Source organism: Misgurnus anguillicaudatus, chromosome 19 (assembly GCF_027580225.2).
Source record: "Misgurnus anguillicaudatus chromosome 19, ASM2758022v2, whole genome shotgun sequence".
In the NCBI taxonomy this organism is placed as follows: Eukaryota; Metazoa; Chordata; class Actinopteri; order Cypriniformes; family Cobitidae; genus Misgurnus; species Misgurnus anguillicaudatus.
This window is the reverse complement of record NC_073355.2, coordinates 1,164,672-1,184,742: the sequence shown is the minus strand read 5'-3', so window position 1 is coordinate 1,184,742 and position 20,071 is coordinate 1,164,672. Positions and strand designations below refer to the sequence as shown.

Below are 20,071 nucleotides of genomic sequence, written 5' to 3'. Positions count from 1 at the left end.
AATATAAATCACATAAAAATACTTAATGATATCTGAAATAAAACATGAACATGTTTTTAAAAACACCTCATAAAGTGTACATTAATATACGTTAATCCAATTTATACACCGTTTATTGAACAATAATTTATTTTACAAATGGTTTAACAGAAGTGTGATGTTCAGTCCAAATTCACAGCATTAAAATTAATATTAGATTTACACGTTCCCCATGAAAAATACAGTATCAACCAATTTTTATGACTTCAGACTGTCCATAAGGGAACATTTTAAAACAAAATAAGTGTGCTGTGCTGTGCCTTAATCCAAACAACATTTAAACATGTTTTAAGACATACTCTTTTCCCACAAAATCTCCAAATTACAAAGGCCACATTTGTCTATGCCAGTCAGTAAGAAAACACACAATTTTTATACTGATAAAACTGTGGTGTACTCACATAATGAGTAAATAAATAAGTCCACTCAAAGATATGAATTAATTTTTGGTCAGCTGTTTAATGAAGAACTTCCAAAGCACCCGCAGCCAAACTCATTAATTGTCCTTGCAGGTTTGCTTTGATTCATCGCTGCTGCTGACCGTTAACTTGCCCCGTAGTATAAACTGTGCGGAGCATAAATGTTTATAATCCGCCTAGTTTCAGCAAATGTTATATGAAATATGATATTATATTATGCGAAGAAATTCGCAATTATAGCATGATTACTTTGTCAAGCGTAGCCTATGTGTCAACAGTGAGCAGGTCATAATGATGTCTCCTTATATGAAACACCTGATTTCTCTCCAAACAGAGATGTAATCATCATATTCTGTGTTGATTTAATGCATTTGTGCATGAAACTAAACTCCTGGGGAAAATTAGTTTAGGAAATGATTTATAAATTAGTGAACAACGCCAATCAATGAAGGACTTTACTTAATACTCAGCTGCAAATATGGTTTGACCCCAAAAAAATTCTTACAAAAGGCTTCTCTGTGGTTTACAGTAGTATCAGATGTACTTAAAAACATACCAAAAGTTTACCAAAGTTTGACGAAAGGCCCCATTTTCAAAGTGGCGGCCATCAGGTCCTTTAAATGACCATTACTCCCTTGTATTCCCCCTTAACCAGGAATACTGGTGCCGGATACATGTTTTGACCTTGTTATATTTTAATAAGCATATTTGAATAATAGATGAGTGATTAAAAGTACAATTATATATTAAAGAAATTGGTTACAAGCATATTTATGTGGAAAAACAAGTACAATTAATTGCATATTTCTCCTTCCCCATATTGTTTTGCCTAGTGTTGGTGGTTTCTGTAGTTCATAACCATTATTTTGATTCCAATAAAAAATAAATTCATTAGAATTGTGTGGTACTGTGAAATGAGTCATGAGGGCTGCCATGTGAAGGCTCAGTACCATTAACCCCTTTTATTCATATTATTAATTTATTAGGACGGTAGCATGAGTTTGCCAGCTGCATTTTGTCTAGAGGGGATACAGCAAACGCCGAAAAGTTTAAGATTAGGTTAAATTGGGACACAGCTACAGCCTAAATCCAATGGAATGTTGTGTTTAGGATTAGCTTTGGGTGAAGGAACAGTACTCAGCCGGCAAGATTTCATTTGCTGTATACCTTATAGCCAAAAGCGCAGTCGTGGCGCCCCGGCACGGCAGAATGCCAAATACACATATTATTAACAGATTAATTGTTTAAATTGTTTAAATGTAACTGCATCTAATTACTATATTTTATGTAACTGTAACAAATCACAGTAAGGCTACTATGTTTTGTATCCTGATTACGTAATCCAGTTACATGTAGTCTGTACCTTAACCATGGTCACAGTGTATTTGTATTGTATAGGTGTGAGAAGAGCTTTTTAAACACAGAATCCCATTGACACTTTTAGTGCATTTCTGCAACAGGTTGTGTCTGACAAACAGGTTTGACATGTCTTCACTAGCCTAGATAGTATGATCAAAATAAGTGTCTTTTAGTAGTGTTTGTAGTTTTTCTTAAATTAATTGTTAAATCTTGTTGTTATTTGTGGAATATGACAATATTTCTATCGGTGCTGTGTGTGCGTTAATAAGAAAAGAATGCGTAAAGCTGACGCAAGGATGAACAGCAAAAACTAGTTTTCCATGCACCACGTGAGCGCACCCCCGAATGCGGAAGTAAATGGGAATGTGAAATGCTGCTGTATGTGCTGAATGGATCTGTTTGGAATGAGAGTTTATAACATTAAAAAGTTTCGACTTTATCTTCAGCAGAGCACGAGGTCGTATTCTGTCGCGGTGAGTCTGTCATTAAAAGAGAAAGAAAATTTGCGCTATGTTTGTGCAGAAACCCAACAATGACAATCTTATCGGGCTAAAGAAACAGCTTTAAAATCAATGTTTGTCAGGTTTATACAAAGTTTGTCAGCTGATTGTGTGAGGCTGTAGTGTTGTTTGTGAAATATGCTGTAACATTACTCTCGGCCTCTGAATCCCAGTTTGAGAGAAAGAGAGAGAGAAATATCATTACAATATTGCAGGGTTATTTCTGTGCTTACTTTTACAGATACTGTTTCGGTACTAAAGGAATCAGTTATTGATATCACTTGATTTTAAGATTTAACTAGTTACTTCTGTCCTATGTTTACATTACATTTAAAACCATTTTTATTAGTAGAAAATTTACTACAGGAAAAATATGGTTTATAGTACAACTGTACAGCTTTAACTAATAGATGCATTAAAATTAAAGTCACAATGAAATCAATAACGTAATTTTTTTTTATAAATAATTGTAGTGTTTATTTAATTTTTTTAAAAGATAATCTGTGGTGTATCCAAGACTTGTTATGCCTGGGAAAAGATTGTGTCAATTTGCAACATGGCCCAACTTCCAACGATCCCATCAGTTCTTGATGGATGAAATCAAGTCCCGCCTTACATGTTTTGTTTATCACGTGCGGCCAAAACAAATTCAGAATTTTATGACATCATTCTACACTTTAACTTCTTATCAAAGTTCCCGTCCAATCAAATACTTTGTAGATTGAAGCAAAGACACTAGGGAATGATTCAGACAGTGCAATTATGCTGTCCATTGTGGTGAATGAATGAAGTCTGATTTTGCATCAGTATCACACAAGCAGCTAAAGCACACAAGCGTTTGGTCCAGCGCAATAGCACGGAGTGGATCATATGCGTGAATCAGTGCCAAAAACAACACCTATCCTACCCGTTTAGATTCTAGACAGAATGATGTATTATAAAGCGCTGTGGAGGAGATCAAACATCACAAACAAGTATGGCATTGAGGATTAAAAGAGAAGACAAACACCACATACTCTAGGGGTGGGTGATAAACTGGTTGGTATAATTAATTGGTAGAAATTTGTCAACTGGTAGAGATTTTAGGGATTGTCCATTAGGGATTTCAATTTATGCACTTTTCTATATTCGATGATCATTTAAATTAAAGATAAATCAATCGAGTAATGGTGCAATTACTGCAGATAACCAATGACATAAAAGTGTGTGTAAAAACGCCAGCTTCATTACGCAAATTAAAAGATTTTATTTTGTCTAAATATAACATGCTAGTGGGATTGTAAAATGAGAAAAATGTTAACTTGTAATGCAATACAATGACTATATAACTCCGCCTCACATACACACTCTGCAACAGTCGCATATCCCGTCAGGCACTTTTCCTGTCGTCACCTCAGCTTAGACCTGCAGCGTACTTTCACCAAAGATGCTTATATTATGGAGATGGCAACCTTCCATTAGAAAATACACAGCAGCCAGTTAATAATGATGATCAATGATATATGTTGTGGGTGTTCAGAGTGTAACGACTTTTACATTATACAATTTCTTGTCAGAATTTAAAATTACATTTTAATCTGTTCATTAAAAACGGCTTCTGGTCTCCTTTCCTGTGTATAGCAGCGTTAGCAGCGTTGCTATACTAATCTTGCAGGCTTCCCTGAAAAGGGTCTTTGCTTTCAGTATGCCAACCGTATTTGCATTTTCTGTGTCACACCCTATCAGATACACTGTGAATGCCATTTTGTTGCGTTGTCTGTTTGGCATCGAGCATCGTTGTGAGCATGGCTAGTTTAAATTCTCCGTTTCATTTTTTTCTCTGGCTGTATGTGTTTTGCGCAGGTGCCGCAAACACATTAAGTTTTAATCAAAGATCGATTCATTGTTAACATCCCTAGTCCCTATCGAGGTTGCGTGCCCATGTCACGTTGCTGTGCGCATGTTCATGAAAACGTAATGTTTGTACATGTATTTAAAGTCGGAGTCCACGATGTTTGAAAGCCAATGTTGATATTTGAAATCACCTAAACAAACACACCCCTACCCCAATAGAATCTGGACCTTCTGTTGATAGACCCGCCCCACACATACGCAACCCGGCAAGGATGTCGGTTAGTAGGACGCTCCTTACTGCTGATTGGCTGTAAGTGTATTTTGGTAGTCGGCCCGTCTCCTTTTCCAAAGCGTTTTTCAAACATCGTGGACTCCGCCTTTAAGCACCACAGTTAAGCTCCTTGTTAAAGGAATAGTCTACCCATTTGCCATATTAAACTATGTTATTACATCAACTTAGACGAATCAATACATATCTATCTTTTTTCAATGCGTGCACTGTACAGCGCGTTGTGAATGTGTTAGCATTTAGCCTAGCCCCATTCAGTCCAATGGTACCAAAAAAAAGTTTTATTTTGTGGAACCATACTTACTGGTATAACTCCTCATGTAACAGTCTTTAAATAGGGAAAACACGGAAGTGTTTGGTGGCTTCCCTGTTTGGTACCATAGGAATGAATGGGGCTAGGCTAAATGCTAACACATTCACAACGCGCTCTACAGTGCACGCAGTGAAAAAAGATAGATATGTATTGATTCGTCTAAATTGAGGTAATAACATAGTTTAATATGGCAAATGGGTAGACTATTCCTTTAACAACTCTGAATAAGAAAATACACACTTCACATTACGATTAGTGATAGGACAATATATTGCAGAGGGTGATATATCACCGATATTTGGATTGGCATTGGCCCATGAATCTTTTCAATCAGCCAGTAAATTTCTCTATTAGAGAATTACATTGAGACACTCAGTGTTACTCAATGTAAAGCCAACGTCTGACAGACAGTAAAATGACCAATTATTCACTTTTTAGCATGACATTATGTTATGTCACACACAACACCACACTAGTTTAACACACCTATTCAAACAGTACTGTGAGATGTCAGATCCACAATAATTATGTCTTGTAAATATGTTTTAAGTACTTAAAAGGGTACTTCCTGCTTTGTTCAAAACAATCGCATCCTTTTGACGAAAGCGTGCCTGGGCTTGGATCGATAAAAGTACATTTTGAGTGCTTCTGGGGGAGTAGGGACGGGAGACAATCGCACTGGGGCACGGTGTGCTTTAGTCTGGATAGTGTGAATGCTCTAAGATTTTGGATAGCTAGGTTGACTTGTATGTTTGGTGTGAAACGGGGGTGGTAGTGGCACGCCTGGGTTCATTATAGAGATGGGCACAAGTACTCGATTGCTCGAGTACTCGAATGTGGCATTGATGATCGATCACGAAAACGATGATCATGTGGGTTTGTTTATTTGTTTATGTATTTATTTATTGTGGATATGGCGGCATTTGGATGTCTGGTTAGCGTTACAAGCGCATGTGGTAGTAAAGACTGGGTCTGGAGATGCGTGTTTGACGTCGTGTCGAGCTACGCAGACCGACGTATGACATCAGTAACATTACCATGCGTGATTCAAAAACAAACAGATAATTCCGCGCGACCGTGCCTGGCGCGCAGCAGGAACCCGCCAATCTGCGCAATGCGCGGCAGACTGCCAGCCCGCGAAGCCGGCCACAACTTACATCACTGAGGCACTATGGTTTAAAAGGATGCCGTGATTTTCGTAAATACAGTCAGTCAGGTGCAAAATGTACAGCGCCGTCAAAAGTTCAATGGGTTATCATCTCATATTTAAACATTAATTGTGAAGAGATACCAGAGAGCCATACGAGCATTAACATTACATCTTGACTGAGGTAAGAGGATGACACTACACAGCTAAACGCTAAAATGATAGCAAAAGACTTAAAGCTGCTTAATGTTATGAAGCTTGAGCTTTGACTGAACGTGTTTAAAAGTGCGCCGTTTATGATGGACATCCACAAAGGGATTTAAACTTTCTTTTTTTTAGATAACTTAGTTAAAGTCTTGCATTTAATGCAGATAGATGCACGTTGTACATTTATGTTGTATATAAAGGCTTAATATTATGCAGAGTGCGTCATATAGAAAGAGCTTCGGTTTGTGTTTATTAACCCTTTAGTTTCACTTCATCACACAGCTTTTCCTGTTAGAGGTTTCTGTTAAAAACATTTAATTCATTAAAAATCTAGTATGTGTTCATTGTTCTGTCATAGTTTCTTCAAATTAAGTTTTATTTGAGTGTTTTTAATAAAAATATTTTAATTTTCACCATGACGTGTACGCCCCGCCCCTTTGATTGCCCCGCCCCCAGTTAATCGAGTACTCTTTCTTCAGACCTATGGATTAATCGAAATGAAAAAATGACAAATGCACATCCCTAGTTCATTTTTATTCATATTGAGAAACACAACAACAAAACAATGACAAACTCACATAGAATAAACATAAAACCTTAATAACAAAAGGAATAAGCACACAGCTTAGACACATCTTGTCAGTCTGCTGGTGACCCTTTCGTTGTTTATAAATTAAATCTGACAGCTGCTCATCTGTGCTGTGACTCTCGTTTAGCTCGCGCTGAATTGATGAGACATTTTCAGTTTTTAATTGAAGTGTCTGCTCTCTAACTGAACTAAATGATTTTGTATACTATAAAAAAATCCAAATGAAGGCGGTGAGAGGCTAACCACTGTGTGGGACCAGTATCACTTGCTATCACAACAAGCCTAAAAACAGACTTCAACAGAACACCTGTGGTCATATGCCGATCGGTCTGCGCAACGCTGCATGAAATTGTACACACCCCCAGTCTTTACTATGGACTACATGCAATTGTAAAGCAGTCAGACCTCAAAATATTAGATATAAATGAATTATTATTTCTGTAAAAAGATTTGAATAAATAAGGTGCAACTGAAATGATTATCATATAAACAGAAAAATTTGGTGGCTTGGTGCTGATAATTAAAAAGGTCCAAATATCGGCCAATATATATCGGCTGCAGCATTATTTAAATCAACAGCTTATAAAAGTCCAAATTTAGTTTACAGTGGAAATAAAAAGTCATGCCATCTGTTTTTCCTCTTTGGATGGGTAAGTGCTTGGACTGGCCATCTGACACACACAGCAATTTCCTACGGGGCCGACATACTTTTTGGGCTGATACAACTCGTACTATTTTTGTCTGACCGGCCCATAACACTCGTACATCGCAGCATTTTTCTTCTTTTTTATCTCTTTGTTTCCAATGGAAGCTCTGCGTTTTTGTTCCGCGCTGAAAGCTGGCGCTCTGCGTTTTTTCCGCACTCAGCTCTGAGTGTCAAGAGTTGAAAGAGATTCAACTTTGGGTGGAAAGCTTCGCTCGTCAATGTCAGTTCTCAAACGCCCGCCCAATCACAGTGGAGGAGGGGCGGGACAAGTATCACAACAACCAACCGGCTCACAGCTCAAGTATCACAGCTACCAAAGTGCTCGGCTGAAGAAAGCTGGCGCTCTGCTGAAAAAAACAGCTGGCATTCAGTGTCTTCCAGGCGTTTGTCTACTTGTGTTACAATAGTTTTTACAACCAGAAACAGGATGGTGCGGATATTACTTTGTTGATGGGCAACAATCACAAGGGAGATAAGGGACGATACATTATTTAAAATAGGATTTTCTCTGGATTTACAAATCCTTGGGTACTTTTGGGATAAAGTACACAACTCCACGGAAAATGACAATAATTTATGGATTTTTTACAATAATCTCATTATGGCTAAGTTAACAGTGAGTCAGCTGGCAGTATTGTTGTTTTATTTATTATTGATTGTAGGTTGAATAGTATATTTTTAGGAACTTTAGGCATTATGGAATAAGTTGACAGTTATTTGATTCCGATTTAAAGACAATCATAACTCTGACACTTTACCTAACATCACAATCATAACATGACACTTATTATAAGTATTTAATGTGTCATTATATGGCTTTATGGAATTGGTATACACAGTCACATAAGCACAACGATGGGTGGTATTTGTGATCGTATAGTGGGCTGCTTAAGGCCAAACATTACATGAATGTGTTATTTTCCCCAGTCCAGGCCTGGTTGTTGATGACGCTGCTAAAATATCTTATTCAATATGAAGGTTATGTGTAGACGAATACAGATGAGCTGTAGATTGGTGTGGTTTGACAGAATATAAAAAGTACACAGCATCCTTTTATTGACGGTAGGGTTTATTCAGAGCATTTGTGCGGTTAAACTCATAGGGGTGGTTTCTCAGACAGGGATTAGCTTAAACCAGGACTAAGCCTAAGTTTAATTAGTAAATAAATTTAACAAACATGCTTTACTAAAGACATTACGTCTGTGCATTTTCAGGCTAAACAAAAGGCAATGGTGTATTTTAAGATATGTCAGTGCAAGTTGTTTTCAGTTTGGACAGCTCTTACATTTGTTTTAGTCTAGGACTAGTCTAATCCCTGTCCGGGAAACTGCATCACAATGTCATTTCCTAATATATTGTATTAATAAGTGCAGATTATTATAGAGTAAAGGTTTGCTATGATATCCAGTCTTACCTGTTTTCATCATATTTGCCTAATCTCTATTCAGTAAGCCACTCCCTACCTCCACGTATACACTTTTCATTTCATACTCGGAGATATCAGATGGGTTTACTGTCTTTACTTAGTTATGAGGGACACAGGAGAGGAGCAGGTAAGGGTCTCATGTCTGGAAATATTCTCACACTTCCTAATCCTTTGGTATTTTCTGTAAATTTAGGTTTAAAACTATGTAGTTTAGAAAGGCTAGTTACTTGAGAATTAAATGAATTAAACATTTGAAGAGTTCAGATGCAAAGCCGGCTAAATGTCATCTGTGGTCAAAAATGAGATGATGATTGTAACCGACACGTACTGTACAAACATATGCCCTGTGAACTCATGAAATCATGTACTGAATCAGAGAAAGTATCTACTGTTTTATCATTAAAATAGCACCGTTTTATACAGTATGCGTGGATACAGTTTTATTACGGGCATACCGCATCTTGCATGTGTTCATTGTCATGTGACATTTGTATCTTCTTTGATTTATAACAAACACAACAACCATGATCATAATTTACTTCTGTGTTGTTTACGGAGTACAATTAAATCATGAGAAATACATTTCTTCTTACTTGCATGAGAAAAACCAGCAATGTTTTAAAAATGACATGAAGTGTTGGGTGTAACTAGTTACAAAGTAATAAGTTACTGTAATTTAATTACTGTTTCTTGAAAATAGATTACTCTTATTTTTCTAGTAATTTAATTAGAGTTACTTAACTCTAATATTACCTAGTTATTGGCTGTTTATTAATGCTTAAAAAGCACATATTAATGCCTGATTCTGCAAAACCTTATTCTACATTCTTGATCCTACCCAATTCCTAAACGTAACAACTATTTTACTAAGTATTAATAAGCAGTAATTAGTAGTATATTGAGGCAAAAGTAGATAATAGTTAGTTAAAGGTATAATTTGTAAGATATTTGCAGTAAAATATCCAAAAACCACTAGGCCAGTGTTACATATTTTGTCCAGCTCATTACTAACAATATCACTAATGTTTTCAATTACTTGTAAATTATGAGAAAATTGCCATTCAAAACAGTGACACGGGGCAGTGCAGTCGCCTGTCAATGACGCTAATATCTACGTTACCCTTTATTCCCGCCTTTATTAACGTAGAAACCACATGACAAATGTGGAATTTTATGCGCCTGTCGTTTACCTCATCCATTAAAATGATTTCTCGTTCCCGTCTGATTGATGGCCATCAGTATTTGAGTTAAAGACAACAAATCCCATAATTTCACGCTGCTTCAGAGCGCCATTAATCTACGTCAGTGTTATTGTTTTGATTGTGCGCCCTCTAGCGGTAGATTCTACAAATTGGATCTTTAATGGTTAGAATTGACTTTAAAAAGTGTGGCCAGAATAATTCATTTACTTTTATCAGACTTATTCAAGCCGTTTCAAGCCTATCTTTGTGTCATTTCCTAAATAAGATTTAGAAAGTAAATCTTCGTAGTGAACTTTTATTGTAAGTCCAAATGATGGACACATTAGCCGATGGATGATACTGTCCTGTATTGACGATTGTCAGACATATGGCCGATAGTGGGCTTTTATGACGATAGTTGCCGATAATATTATTATTGTTGGACTTGTAATATGATAAAATGTAAGAAAGGGACAGCACTCACAGTTCAAGCTTCAAAAATAGCGTTTAATCGCCCACAACGAACGTTTCTGGCTGAACGCCCTTCTTCAGCGTACTGGCGATTTCACAGATTAATCACAGGTGTTTCCTTAAATAAGGTGTTCACCTCTGACCTGTATACAATTCCTCTCCAAAAGAGGGAGCTCAAGATACAAGCAACCATCAAAATACATTTCTGAAAATGTACAAATTGTACAAATACACTGATATGCAATAGACAAATGAAAACAATAATATATAAATAAATTTGTTTTTTTTTTTTTTGGTTTTTTGTTTTTTGTTTCTTCTTTTTTTTCTTTTTTCTTTCTTCTTCTTCTTCTTTCTTCTTTCTTTTTCTTTTCTTTTTTGTTTTTTGTAAATTTATTTATATATTATTGTTTTCATTTTTTTCATTTGTCTATTGCATATCAGTGTATTTGTACAATTTGTACATTTTCAGAAATGTATTTTGATGGTTGCTTGTATCTTGAGCTCCCTCTTTTAGAGGAATTGTATACAGGTCAGAGGTGAACACCCTATTGAAGGGAACACCTGTGATTAATCTGTGAAATCGCCATTACATGCTGAAGAAGGGCGTTCAGCCCGAAACGTTCGTTGTGGGCGATTAAACTCTATTTTTGCAATTTGAACTGTGAGTGCTGTCCTTTTCTTACATTTAATGACATTATTCACATTGAGGGATTCAGCACCCAGTTTGATTGACCCCATAATCAGTAAGTGTGAGCGTGTTGTTGCACAGAAGATTAATTGGACTTGTAATATGCACATCTTGCCCTTAGAGTAAATCGGCTTCTTTTTTTGTTGACCAATCCAGTGACTTAGTAAAAAATGAACAAATAAATAAAGAGTCAACTATTGCCCCGCCCCCCGATACTATTGTGTTTTGGAGATCTCACAGGCTGACAATAGGACGATCTCAAAATTTGGCATATCACTAGGACACATCATGTTATGTGTGTCAAGGTTACCTAATGTGCACCGCTCATATAGTATGTGTTTTTTCTACGCGCAGGTGCGACTGCCATCCCTTCCCCATGCCTGTTTCTGCAGGCTATGCACGTCCTAGTCAGAATGAGCCTATGAACTCGCTGCGTATCTCTGTGGGAGGACTCCCGATGCTGGCATCCATGACCAACACCACAGACTCTCGCTTCCGCATCAAATGGAAAGCTATCGTGCTGGTAGCGTCAGCGCTAACCCTCGTCCTCCTCATCTACATGCAGTTCCTGCCCTTTCACCCCCGACATAGGGGCAGACAAGGCACGAGGTTAAGTCATCCAGACATCAGAGCAGAACAGCGCTACAACGACACGTACCCGCTGAGCCCGGCAGAACGCACAGAACTGGGCACGCGCTACAGGATCGCCGTCATCGCGGACCTGGACACGAACTCGGGTAGTGAAAAGAAGCTAACCTGGTTCAGCTATATGCTTAAGGGTCACCTGCTGGTGTCGGAGAGTGGAGATCGAGTGGATGTTGAGTGGGATCAGGAAAGAGCGGTCCTGGAAAGCCACCTAGCGGAGAAGGGTCGGGGCATGGAGCTCTCCGAATTAGTCGTCTTCAACGGTAAACTGTACAGCGTGGATGATCGAACGGGCATCGTGTATAGCATTGAAGGACTTAAGGCGGTGCCTTGGGTCATACTGCCCGATGGAGATGGCTCTGTTTCAAAAGGTAAGTCTTTATGTGAGTTCGATCTGAATTCATTGACAAGCTGAGTAATGATTCACTGCATTACTACATAAAGCCCAGCATGCATTACATGGCTCAAACACTTCATAAACTAAAGTTTCTTTAGTTGTTGATCGCAGCACATAATAATCACTGTAGTGTGCACATTTCTCCTGTCAACATTTCACTGTGCCCAAGGTTTCATGAGGACAAGTTTTGGGATTGTGTCGAGAAGGAATCCTGATACATAAGGATCCTGTGGGCCATGTATCGACTCAGTTGTTTAGTGAGATTGTTTGTCTTGTAGAGTGTTACAAAATGTAATAAACTGGCTTTTCCTGAAAGTAACCAAGCCCTCTTACTCTTCCATCACCTGCGTTAAACACCCAACTTTCTTGATCCAATTAATTCAACATTCTGTTTAATGTCACGTAAATGTGTCCAATTTTGTTTTTGTGTCTTTAAATATAATCTTGAAATATGAAACACATGTTTAAGACTCAAAATTAAAGGTGGATTAAGTCTTAATACCCGGTTTCGGTCTTGTTCAGGATTTAAGGCAGAATGGTTGGCAGTGAAAGATGAGCATCTGTATGTTGGAGGTTTGGGGAAGGAGTGGACCACCACCACCGGAGAGGTGCTCAATAACAATCCTGAGTGGGTGAAATTAGTTGGCTTTCACGGAGATGTGCAGCACCAAAACTGGGTTCCTCAGTACAATGCTCTCCGCAGAGCTGCAGGCATCAGTCCACCCGGTATGCAACACCTTTATGTGTATTTGTATTAAAACTAGGGCTGCACGATAAATCGCATGTGTTTGTCACGCGCATCACGTTCATAATGCCGGTTCCTTGATTAGTATTAAATCGCCATCAGCTGTTTTTAGATGGAGCAGCTTTAACTGCACAGAGCCGTAGTTCCCTGACAATCGGGGCAATTTCGCATTAATTATCGCGGACGTATCGCCTGCAATATGTATGCGATATGGCCCAAATTGTCAGGGAACTACGGCTCTGTGCAGTTAATGTCGCGCCATCTGAAAACAGCTGATGGCGATTTAATACTAATCAAGGAACCGGCATCACTGACGTGATGCGCGTGGTATGGCATGCGATTTATCGTGCAGCCCTAATTAAAACTGAAGTAAACAGCTGTGAAATCTATCTGAATATTTGTTTTTGATTCAGCCTCCTGTGTGCAGATGTGCTTTAAAATGAGATTTGTTTTACAGTGATGACAACATGTGTAAGTCATATATCGGACCACGACTCCAGTGGGTTCATATACGTCGTCTTATATATGTGAAACTAGGGATGCATCGAAATGAAAATTCTTGAGGCACGGATCGGATTATTTTTCGGATCAACAAAATGGGGTGGGAAAAATCTAATAACAAATAAAGAAATTGCAAACATTTATAAAAAAGAACAGTTGTACATTTATAAGGTCTGAAATTAGCATTAGGTACAGAAATTAAATGAATGATAACACTGTCTTTATTGCATAAATTAAATATATTATTATTTTTTAGAGCTACAGAAGTGATTTTCTCTTTGTCTTGGGTTGTTTGATTAACATTAATGACAGACTTAAGTATTTTAATTGAGGTTACTGTCTCTTTAAGACCAAATAAGCACAGACTGGTTTCTGACTGTAATCTATACATACACTTAAGACATAAGCAAATGTTTTTATTAGAAAAATAATACTGTGGAGATCATTTTGTTTGTATGTGCCCTGTCAATATATATAAAAAAAGATTTTATGTTCGCTTGTTTTTTAAACGCGTCTTTCTCGTGTGTGCACCATTGAGGGCACTTAAACGCGCACACAGAGACAGAGAGCGAATCTCAAACAGCACAACAGTTGCTCCACATAAAAATGTTACGTTGTTTTTAATTGCTTTATTCGCCAAATGTATGTTAATGGACTACAGTATGAGACACAGCGCGACTCTCTAAAGTTTATACATCAAGAGTTCTGATCTTTTAAGGGCATACTGGACCGGACACATTCAACCGCATGTGCCTATGCGCGTACAGAGTTAAATACATCCGCAGACATGTTGCTTCAGACAAGCACGTGCAGGTTGCAGTTTCTGTTTGCGTCATCACAACATTTCGGCCGTATTGTTTCGGTGATAAAAGTCTTTCGGCAGAAAACCAAAACTGCTCTTTTGGGCGATTTTCAGCTGAATATTTTCGGTGGCCGAATATTCGGTGCATCCCTATGTGAAATCCATACATTAGCTTTTAAATGAAATATTGAAGCACATGGAAAACTTTAAATGTCAGTGGTTCTTGCATGTCTCTTTTATAAATATGTGACCCTGCCTGAGAAAACAACAAGTCTTTTTTAGTGATGACTGTTTTCTACATAATGTAAAGATCATTCATGTAAATATAATCTTGATATCATATTCATGTCAAAGATTGAAATAAAATTGTAATGCTTCTCATTTCTTTATTAGATTATAAGACTTCAGTCTGTGATTTTACAGACAGGATCATTAGGATATGACAATGAGTCACAAGACATGTAAGAACCAATAAGATTTAAAGGTGCAGTGTGTAAATTTTAGCAGCATCTAGTGATGAGGTTGCGAATTGCAACCAACGGCTCAGTCCACTGCTCACCCCTTGCTTTTGAAACGCATTAAGAAGCTCTGGTAGCCAACACAGGACAAACATGTCATCGTCAGAGACAGCTTGGTAAAAAGATTTGTCTGTTAAGGGCTTCTGTAGAAAAATGGCGGCACAAAATGGCGACTTCCATGTAAGGGGGCCCTTGGTGTATGTAGATAAAAAGGTCTCGTTCTAAGTTAATAAACACATAGGTCCCTATTTTAATGATCTAAGCGCATTGTCTAAAGCGCACAGTGCAAAGTCTAAATGGGCGTGTCCGAATTAGGGGTGTCACAATTAATCGATTGTGCGATGCATCGCGATGCGGGGGTGGACGATTCTGCATCGATGCAGTAATAACCCATAATCGATTATAGCCTGCTGATGTCATTCGTCGCGTACAGGTATGTGGCGGTAGAAAAAAGGCGGAAGGTTGTGAGACACGAGTGATAAAAAATGCACCAGGTATCTTAAAAGCCAATGTCTGGGCTCATTTCGGCTTCTGTGAACATGCTGGTAAGCACGAACTGGACAAGACACACGCTGTGTGTAAAGCCTGCCATGCACAAATAAAATATGTAGGCAATACAACTAATTTAAGAAACCACGTTAACCGTTTTCACCCCGAGCTGCTAAAGGATGCAAGTGTTGATAATACTTTAATTGACAGTTTTTTTAAATGCTGCTGTTGTCTGCTGTTTACAGACCAAGTTTGTCTTGTTTCCTATTAAGTAGTATACTTTAGTATACTTCTTGAAGAAAACAAAATAAAAAGGAGTTCACATACTGTATCTGACATCTTACATTCATCAATATAAATGTAGCAATGTGCAGTAATAAAAAAAAGGATGCAATGCATCGTGATGCATCATGATGCATCGTAACATCGGATTGGATCGAATCGTTAACTTAATAATCGGATCGAATCGAGGAACCAGTGAAGATTCACACCTCTAGTCCGAATCCACTTTTGCTAATTTAACGACGGGAAAAATGGTTTGTGCGCTGAGCGCATGGTCGAAAAGGGTAGGTCCTATTGTAATGGGAGTATTTTGGGCGTAACATGCAATAAACCAATGACAGTCTCAGCTCTCATCCCCTTTAAAAGCCTGTTGCGCTGGCGCTATGTCTAATCCCTATTTAGATGACGGACTTTGTAAACTGAAAAACTAAGCGGAGGAAGAAGATCCCCAGTTTAAGATTAATGTTAAAAAATGTGTTGTTTTTCACTTGTATTGAAATTGTTATTTTATTATTAAAACCTTTAAAAAATCGTTTTCGTTTGGTCATGGAAGTAAAAAGGAGGCTTTTTAATTGCTTTAAATGTATGGCTATCCAATATCATCAAAAAATAATTTACAATTATGTAAGAAAAGGTTTGTACTCTAAAAATACTTTATTTGTAACAAACGGGAGATCAAGAATTTACAAACGGCTCTCTGCACGTTTCAGCACTTGGACAGCGTTTAGTTTTTTTAAGCATTACTTAAAAATGTTTCTCGTCTCACCATATCCACAGGTACAGAGTTATCATATACAATAAATCCGTGAGGTAGCATTTAAAAAAACATTTAAAAATAGATGCATTTGTTTAAATCAAAGCATTTATTTACTTACCAGGCTACAGGTGAAGCAGCTCTTTGTGCCTTCTAACGTCTCATAATCGGTCCTCATTTATGTCCAAGAGACTCAATAATAATCTTTTACATTTAATCCTTTAATCTTTCATATTTAAAAGCGTTTTTGTGCTGCTGCGCATCCAGGTGTGATAAGCAAACCCGCGTTGTCCTCCCGTTTATAGGCACATATTACTAATGCGCTCTTTAAATAACATAAAACATATTGTGCCATTGACTTTAGACTTTAGACCAGGTTTTTGTTGGTCAATGGCGTAGTTTATTTTAGTTGCCTCAAAATAGCAATGCGCCAACAATGCGCCTGAACACACCTTGTTTTCAGACCAGAACGCCCATGGGCGCAAAAGGGGGCGCAAATGCATTTGCTATTTAAACAACGTGGCGCTAAACGTGAAAATTATATTTGCGCAGGGTGGAAACTAGCAAAAGAGACTTGCGTCGCGCATTGCGCTGCATTGCGCCGGGTGGAAGATAGAGCCCATAACGGTTCATTATGAAAGGTCTTTATACACCCCTGATAATATAGTTTTGTATATTATTTTGCATTTCTGTCAAGAGACGTTCTAAAAATTACACACTGCACCTTTAAAGGAACAGAATGTGGGATTGTGGCTAAAAATTGTACTGCAATCACACAACTGGTGGCCAATACACAACATGACAACATAAACATCAGTTGAGGGCTGCAACTCCCTTTTTTAAATGACAATATCTTGGCCAGACCACTGTTGTCAGTGATATAAGTATTTGAAATGAACATTTCTTTCTGTCTAGTGACATACCATTTTATGATTCATTGATATACATTTCTTACATACTGTTCCTTTAAATGTATTGATGCTAAACTCTTTGCTAAAAGCTTTGCAATGATATATAGCACGCAATGTTTTTATAACCTTTTTAACAATTCAATCTATATAGTACTGTAGTAAAGGTCAAAGTTGCTTTTGGTGGTTTCATGGATTAATCATTTTAACAGATTTGATTATAATTTGTCAAATGATGTAATAAAAGTACTTTTAAAGAAAAGAGAAAGTAAAAGTCCTTGACACTTTAAAGCTGTAGGTTCAAATAACTCCATAGCTGTCAATAAAAGTTCAAAGGAACATTTCTAAAACCTCTTCTCATTTCAACTTCATTAAGTGACAGTTGTCTGTAATTGAATTGTGTTTGGATGTCATTCACAGACCATGTATAGATCTTTGGACAAGAAATGTAGCTTTTTTTGTTTAGTTTTACATTATTTTCATCATAGTAGTTCTTGTACTAAGGTTGGTGTTTGTGCTGGTTTTCATGTAAAACTGTGAATAATGACATTTATGTGAAAGCGTTTAACATTATGACAACTGAGGAGCAAATTATGTTGGCAATGTAGAAATAGTCCTCAAAGGCTTTATTGTCTTTATATGCTTAAATGATTTTCATGCAGTCTAGTGTATTTTTTTGGCGTGAACTACGACCTTGGCATGTTTTCGATGCTATAGACTTATTATTAATTTTATTCAGTATTGTCTTTATTTCTGTTAATGGTCTTCTCTTTGGTCATCTCAGGATACCTCATACACGAGTCAGCAGCTTGGAGCGACACATTGCAGCGCTGGTTTTTCCTGCCTCGGCGCGCTAGCAGCGAGCGTTACGACGAGACCGCCGATGAGCGCCGTGGCACCAATCTAATGCTTAGTTGCTCACCCGATTTCCAGAACATTAAAGTGAGACAGGTGGGACCCCTGAACCCCACCCATGGCTTTTCTTCCTTTAAGTTTGTCCCCAACACAGACGACCAGATTATTGTCGCCTTGAAGTCTGAGGAGGATGCTGGAAAAATCGCCACTTACATTGTAGCGTTCACCTTGGATGGGCGAATCCTACTTCCTGAAACTAAGATTGGGGATGTAAAGTACGAGGGACTCGAGTTCATTTAGTGAGGGATCATTCATATATTGCGAATGCCAAGGACTGAGAAATACTGTCTACTAGATACGATGTACATGTTCATGTCGTGGGCATTAAGTGTCTGTATGTGAAAAGAATTGAAAGCCATATAATGATTTGAATCTGAAACGTTGCCAGCTAGCAACTGGCAGCCTTTGTCTAGACACTTGTCCTGGTTAGTTACTGGTTAGTCCTGGTTAGAGTCTGAGGCATTTAACTCTTGCTTCATATTTATTTACTTAATATTCTCATTACAGTCCTCATCAAAATCAGATTTTTATTTTAGTTTTATATGGCCAGGGGTGTCAGACTGGGGCCCTTGAAAAGTCTGGAATATATTATGGGGGTGGGGCATGGGGGCCCATCAGGACTGCCTATGAATAGGGCCCGAGATCTTGTGCAATGCCCCTTTACATGCCAGTACTGTATTTGCCGTGTCATGAATGTAATGAAATGAAGTGATAGACCATAGAATGCAAGATCAAATGATTTTAATTCAAATACACATCATTGAGGTTTGCCATGTGGTTTGTTGAATGTCATATATTTAGTTGTGTGTGTGTGTGTGTGTGTGTGTGTGTTATCCACTTTCCTGATCAATTGGTAATAAACTAAACAGATCAGATACATTTAAAATCAATCAAATGTAATGTATAAGCAGTTAAACTCTTGCAAAATGTTAAATGTTAGTTTTCCCTGAAGCCTCATCGCTGGGTTTATAGTTTTTTATTTTCTCTGAGAAATATCAGGTATTCTGTTATTTTGTTCTTTTAATCATGTTTAAAATTATGTTTTATCTTATAAACTGTTTAAATGGTTTTAGGGATTTTGTAAAAAAAAAAAAAAGAAAAAAAAATCACAATAAAGTTAAACTGAGAGGAAGTGTTAACAGCTGATAGTTATATTTATTCTTGCTCTGCTCAAATAAAAATCTATAAAATAATTTACCACAGATCACTTTGAAGCACACTTTTGGGTAATACTTATACAGTTACATTTGTATTTATTGTGCTGCCTCAATAGGTATGTTTACATGCAAAAAAAGCCTTAATGTAAACCGCCTTAATCAATATGATTGGGGTCGATCGGATGCAAATTTCGATCACATTCAAATGCGTGGTGTAGGCTACTCCGATCTGTGATCCGATCATCCGGTAAAAAGTATGCATGTAAACATGTAATAGCAAGGCAATGGCACAACGCATTATTAAGCTAATGGGGTTACGAGCTGTACATTCTACAATGTTCATGTGTACTTTCATAACATGAGGCTACATAAAGCAAAAAATTGCGACGTGCCTTTTGAAAATGTATTAGAACAACTTTCTCCAACTCAACTTTGACTTTGTACATTTATCCAGAGATAAAGCGTGAATTCGACGAGACATGCTGTGTGCTGGCTGGCGTTGCCAAGTCATCAGCTTTTTTCAAGTTCTCCGTGGGTTTTTTTTCCCCTGCAGGTTAATGATGAAAGGATTTCATTCATTAGTTATGCAGATGTTTGGTTGGGATTACAGAGAGTGTTGTTATGCCACGCCAGCAGAGGGAGCCGTCACCGGAGTCCTCTGCTTCATTCACGACTTCCATTCCTTCATAAGCACGCTCACGCCAAAGCCACAATGCGAAGTATTGCTAGTTTACCTGCCTTGCCGAGCGATTTTCTACTTTGTATTCTGATTACCTGCTGTGACTGTTGCC

At 37.8% G+C, this 20,071-nt stretch overlaps 1 protein-coding gene across 2 annotated transcripts; it reads left to right on the top strand.

Annotated features, from left to right (window-relative positions):
- The first annotated feature begins 2,132 nt into the window (after positions 1-2,132).
- On the top strand, positions 2,133-19,534 carry cant1a (calcium activated nucleotidase 1a). Of its 2 annotated transcripts, none has more exons than XM_055183156.2 (4): positions 2,133-2,290; positions 11,522-12,183; positions 12,732-12,935; positions 17,993-19,534. In XM_055183156.2, the coding sequence occupies exons 2-4, from the start codon at positions 11,544-11,546 to the stop codon at positions 18,361-18,363; spliced, it is 1,215 nt and encodes a 404-aa protein (XP_055039131.1). In that variant the 5' UTR covers positions 2,133-2,290; positions 11,522-11,543; the 3' UTR covers positions 18,364-19,534. The 2 variants fall into 2 exon arrangements, with proteins under 2 accessions (XP_055039131.1, XP_055039140.1); XM_055183165.2 differs by lacking the exon at positions 2,133-2,290 and adding an exon at positions 8,847-8,954.
- Positions 19,535-20,071: the final 537 nt, after the last annotated feature.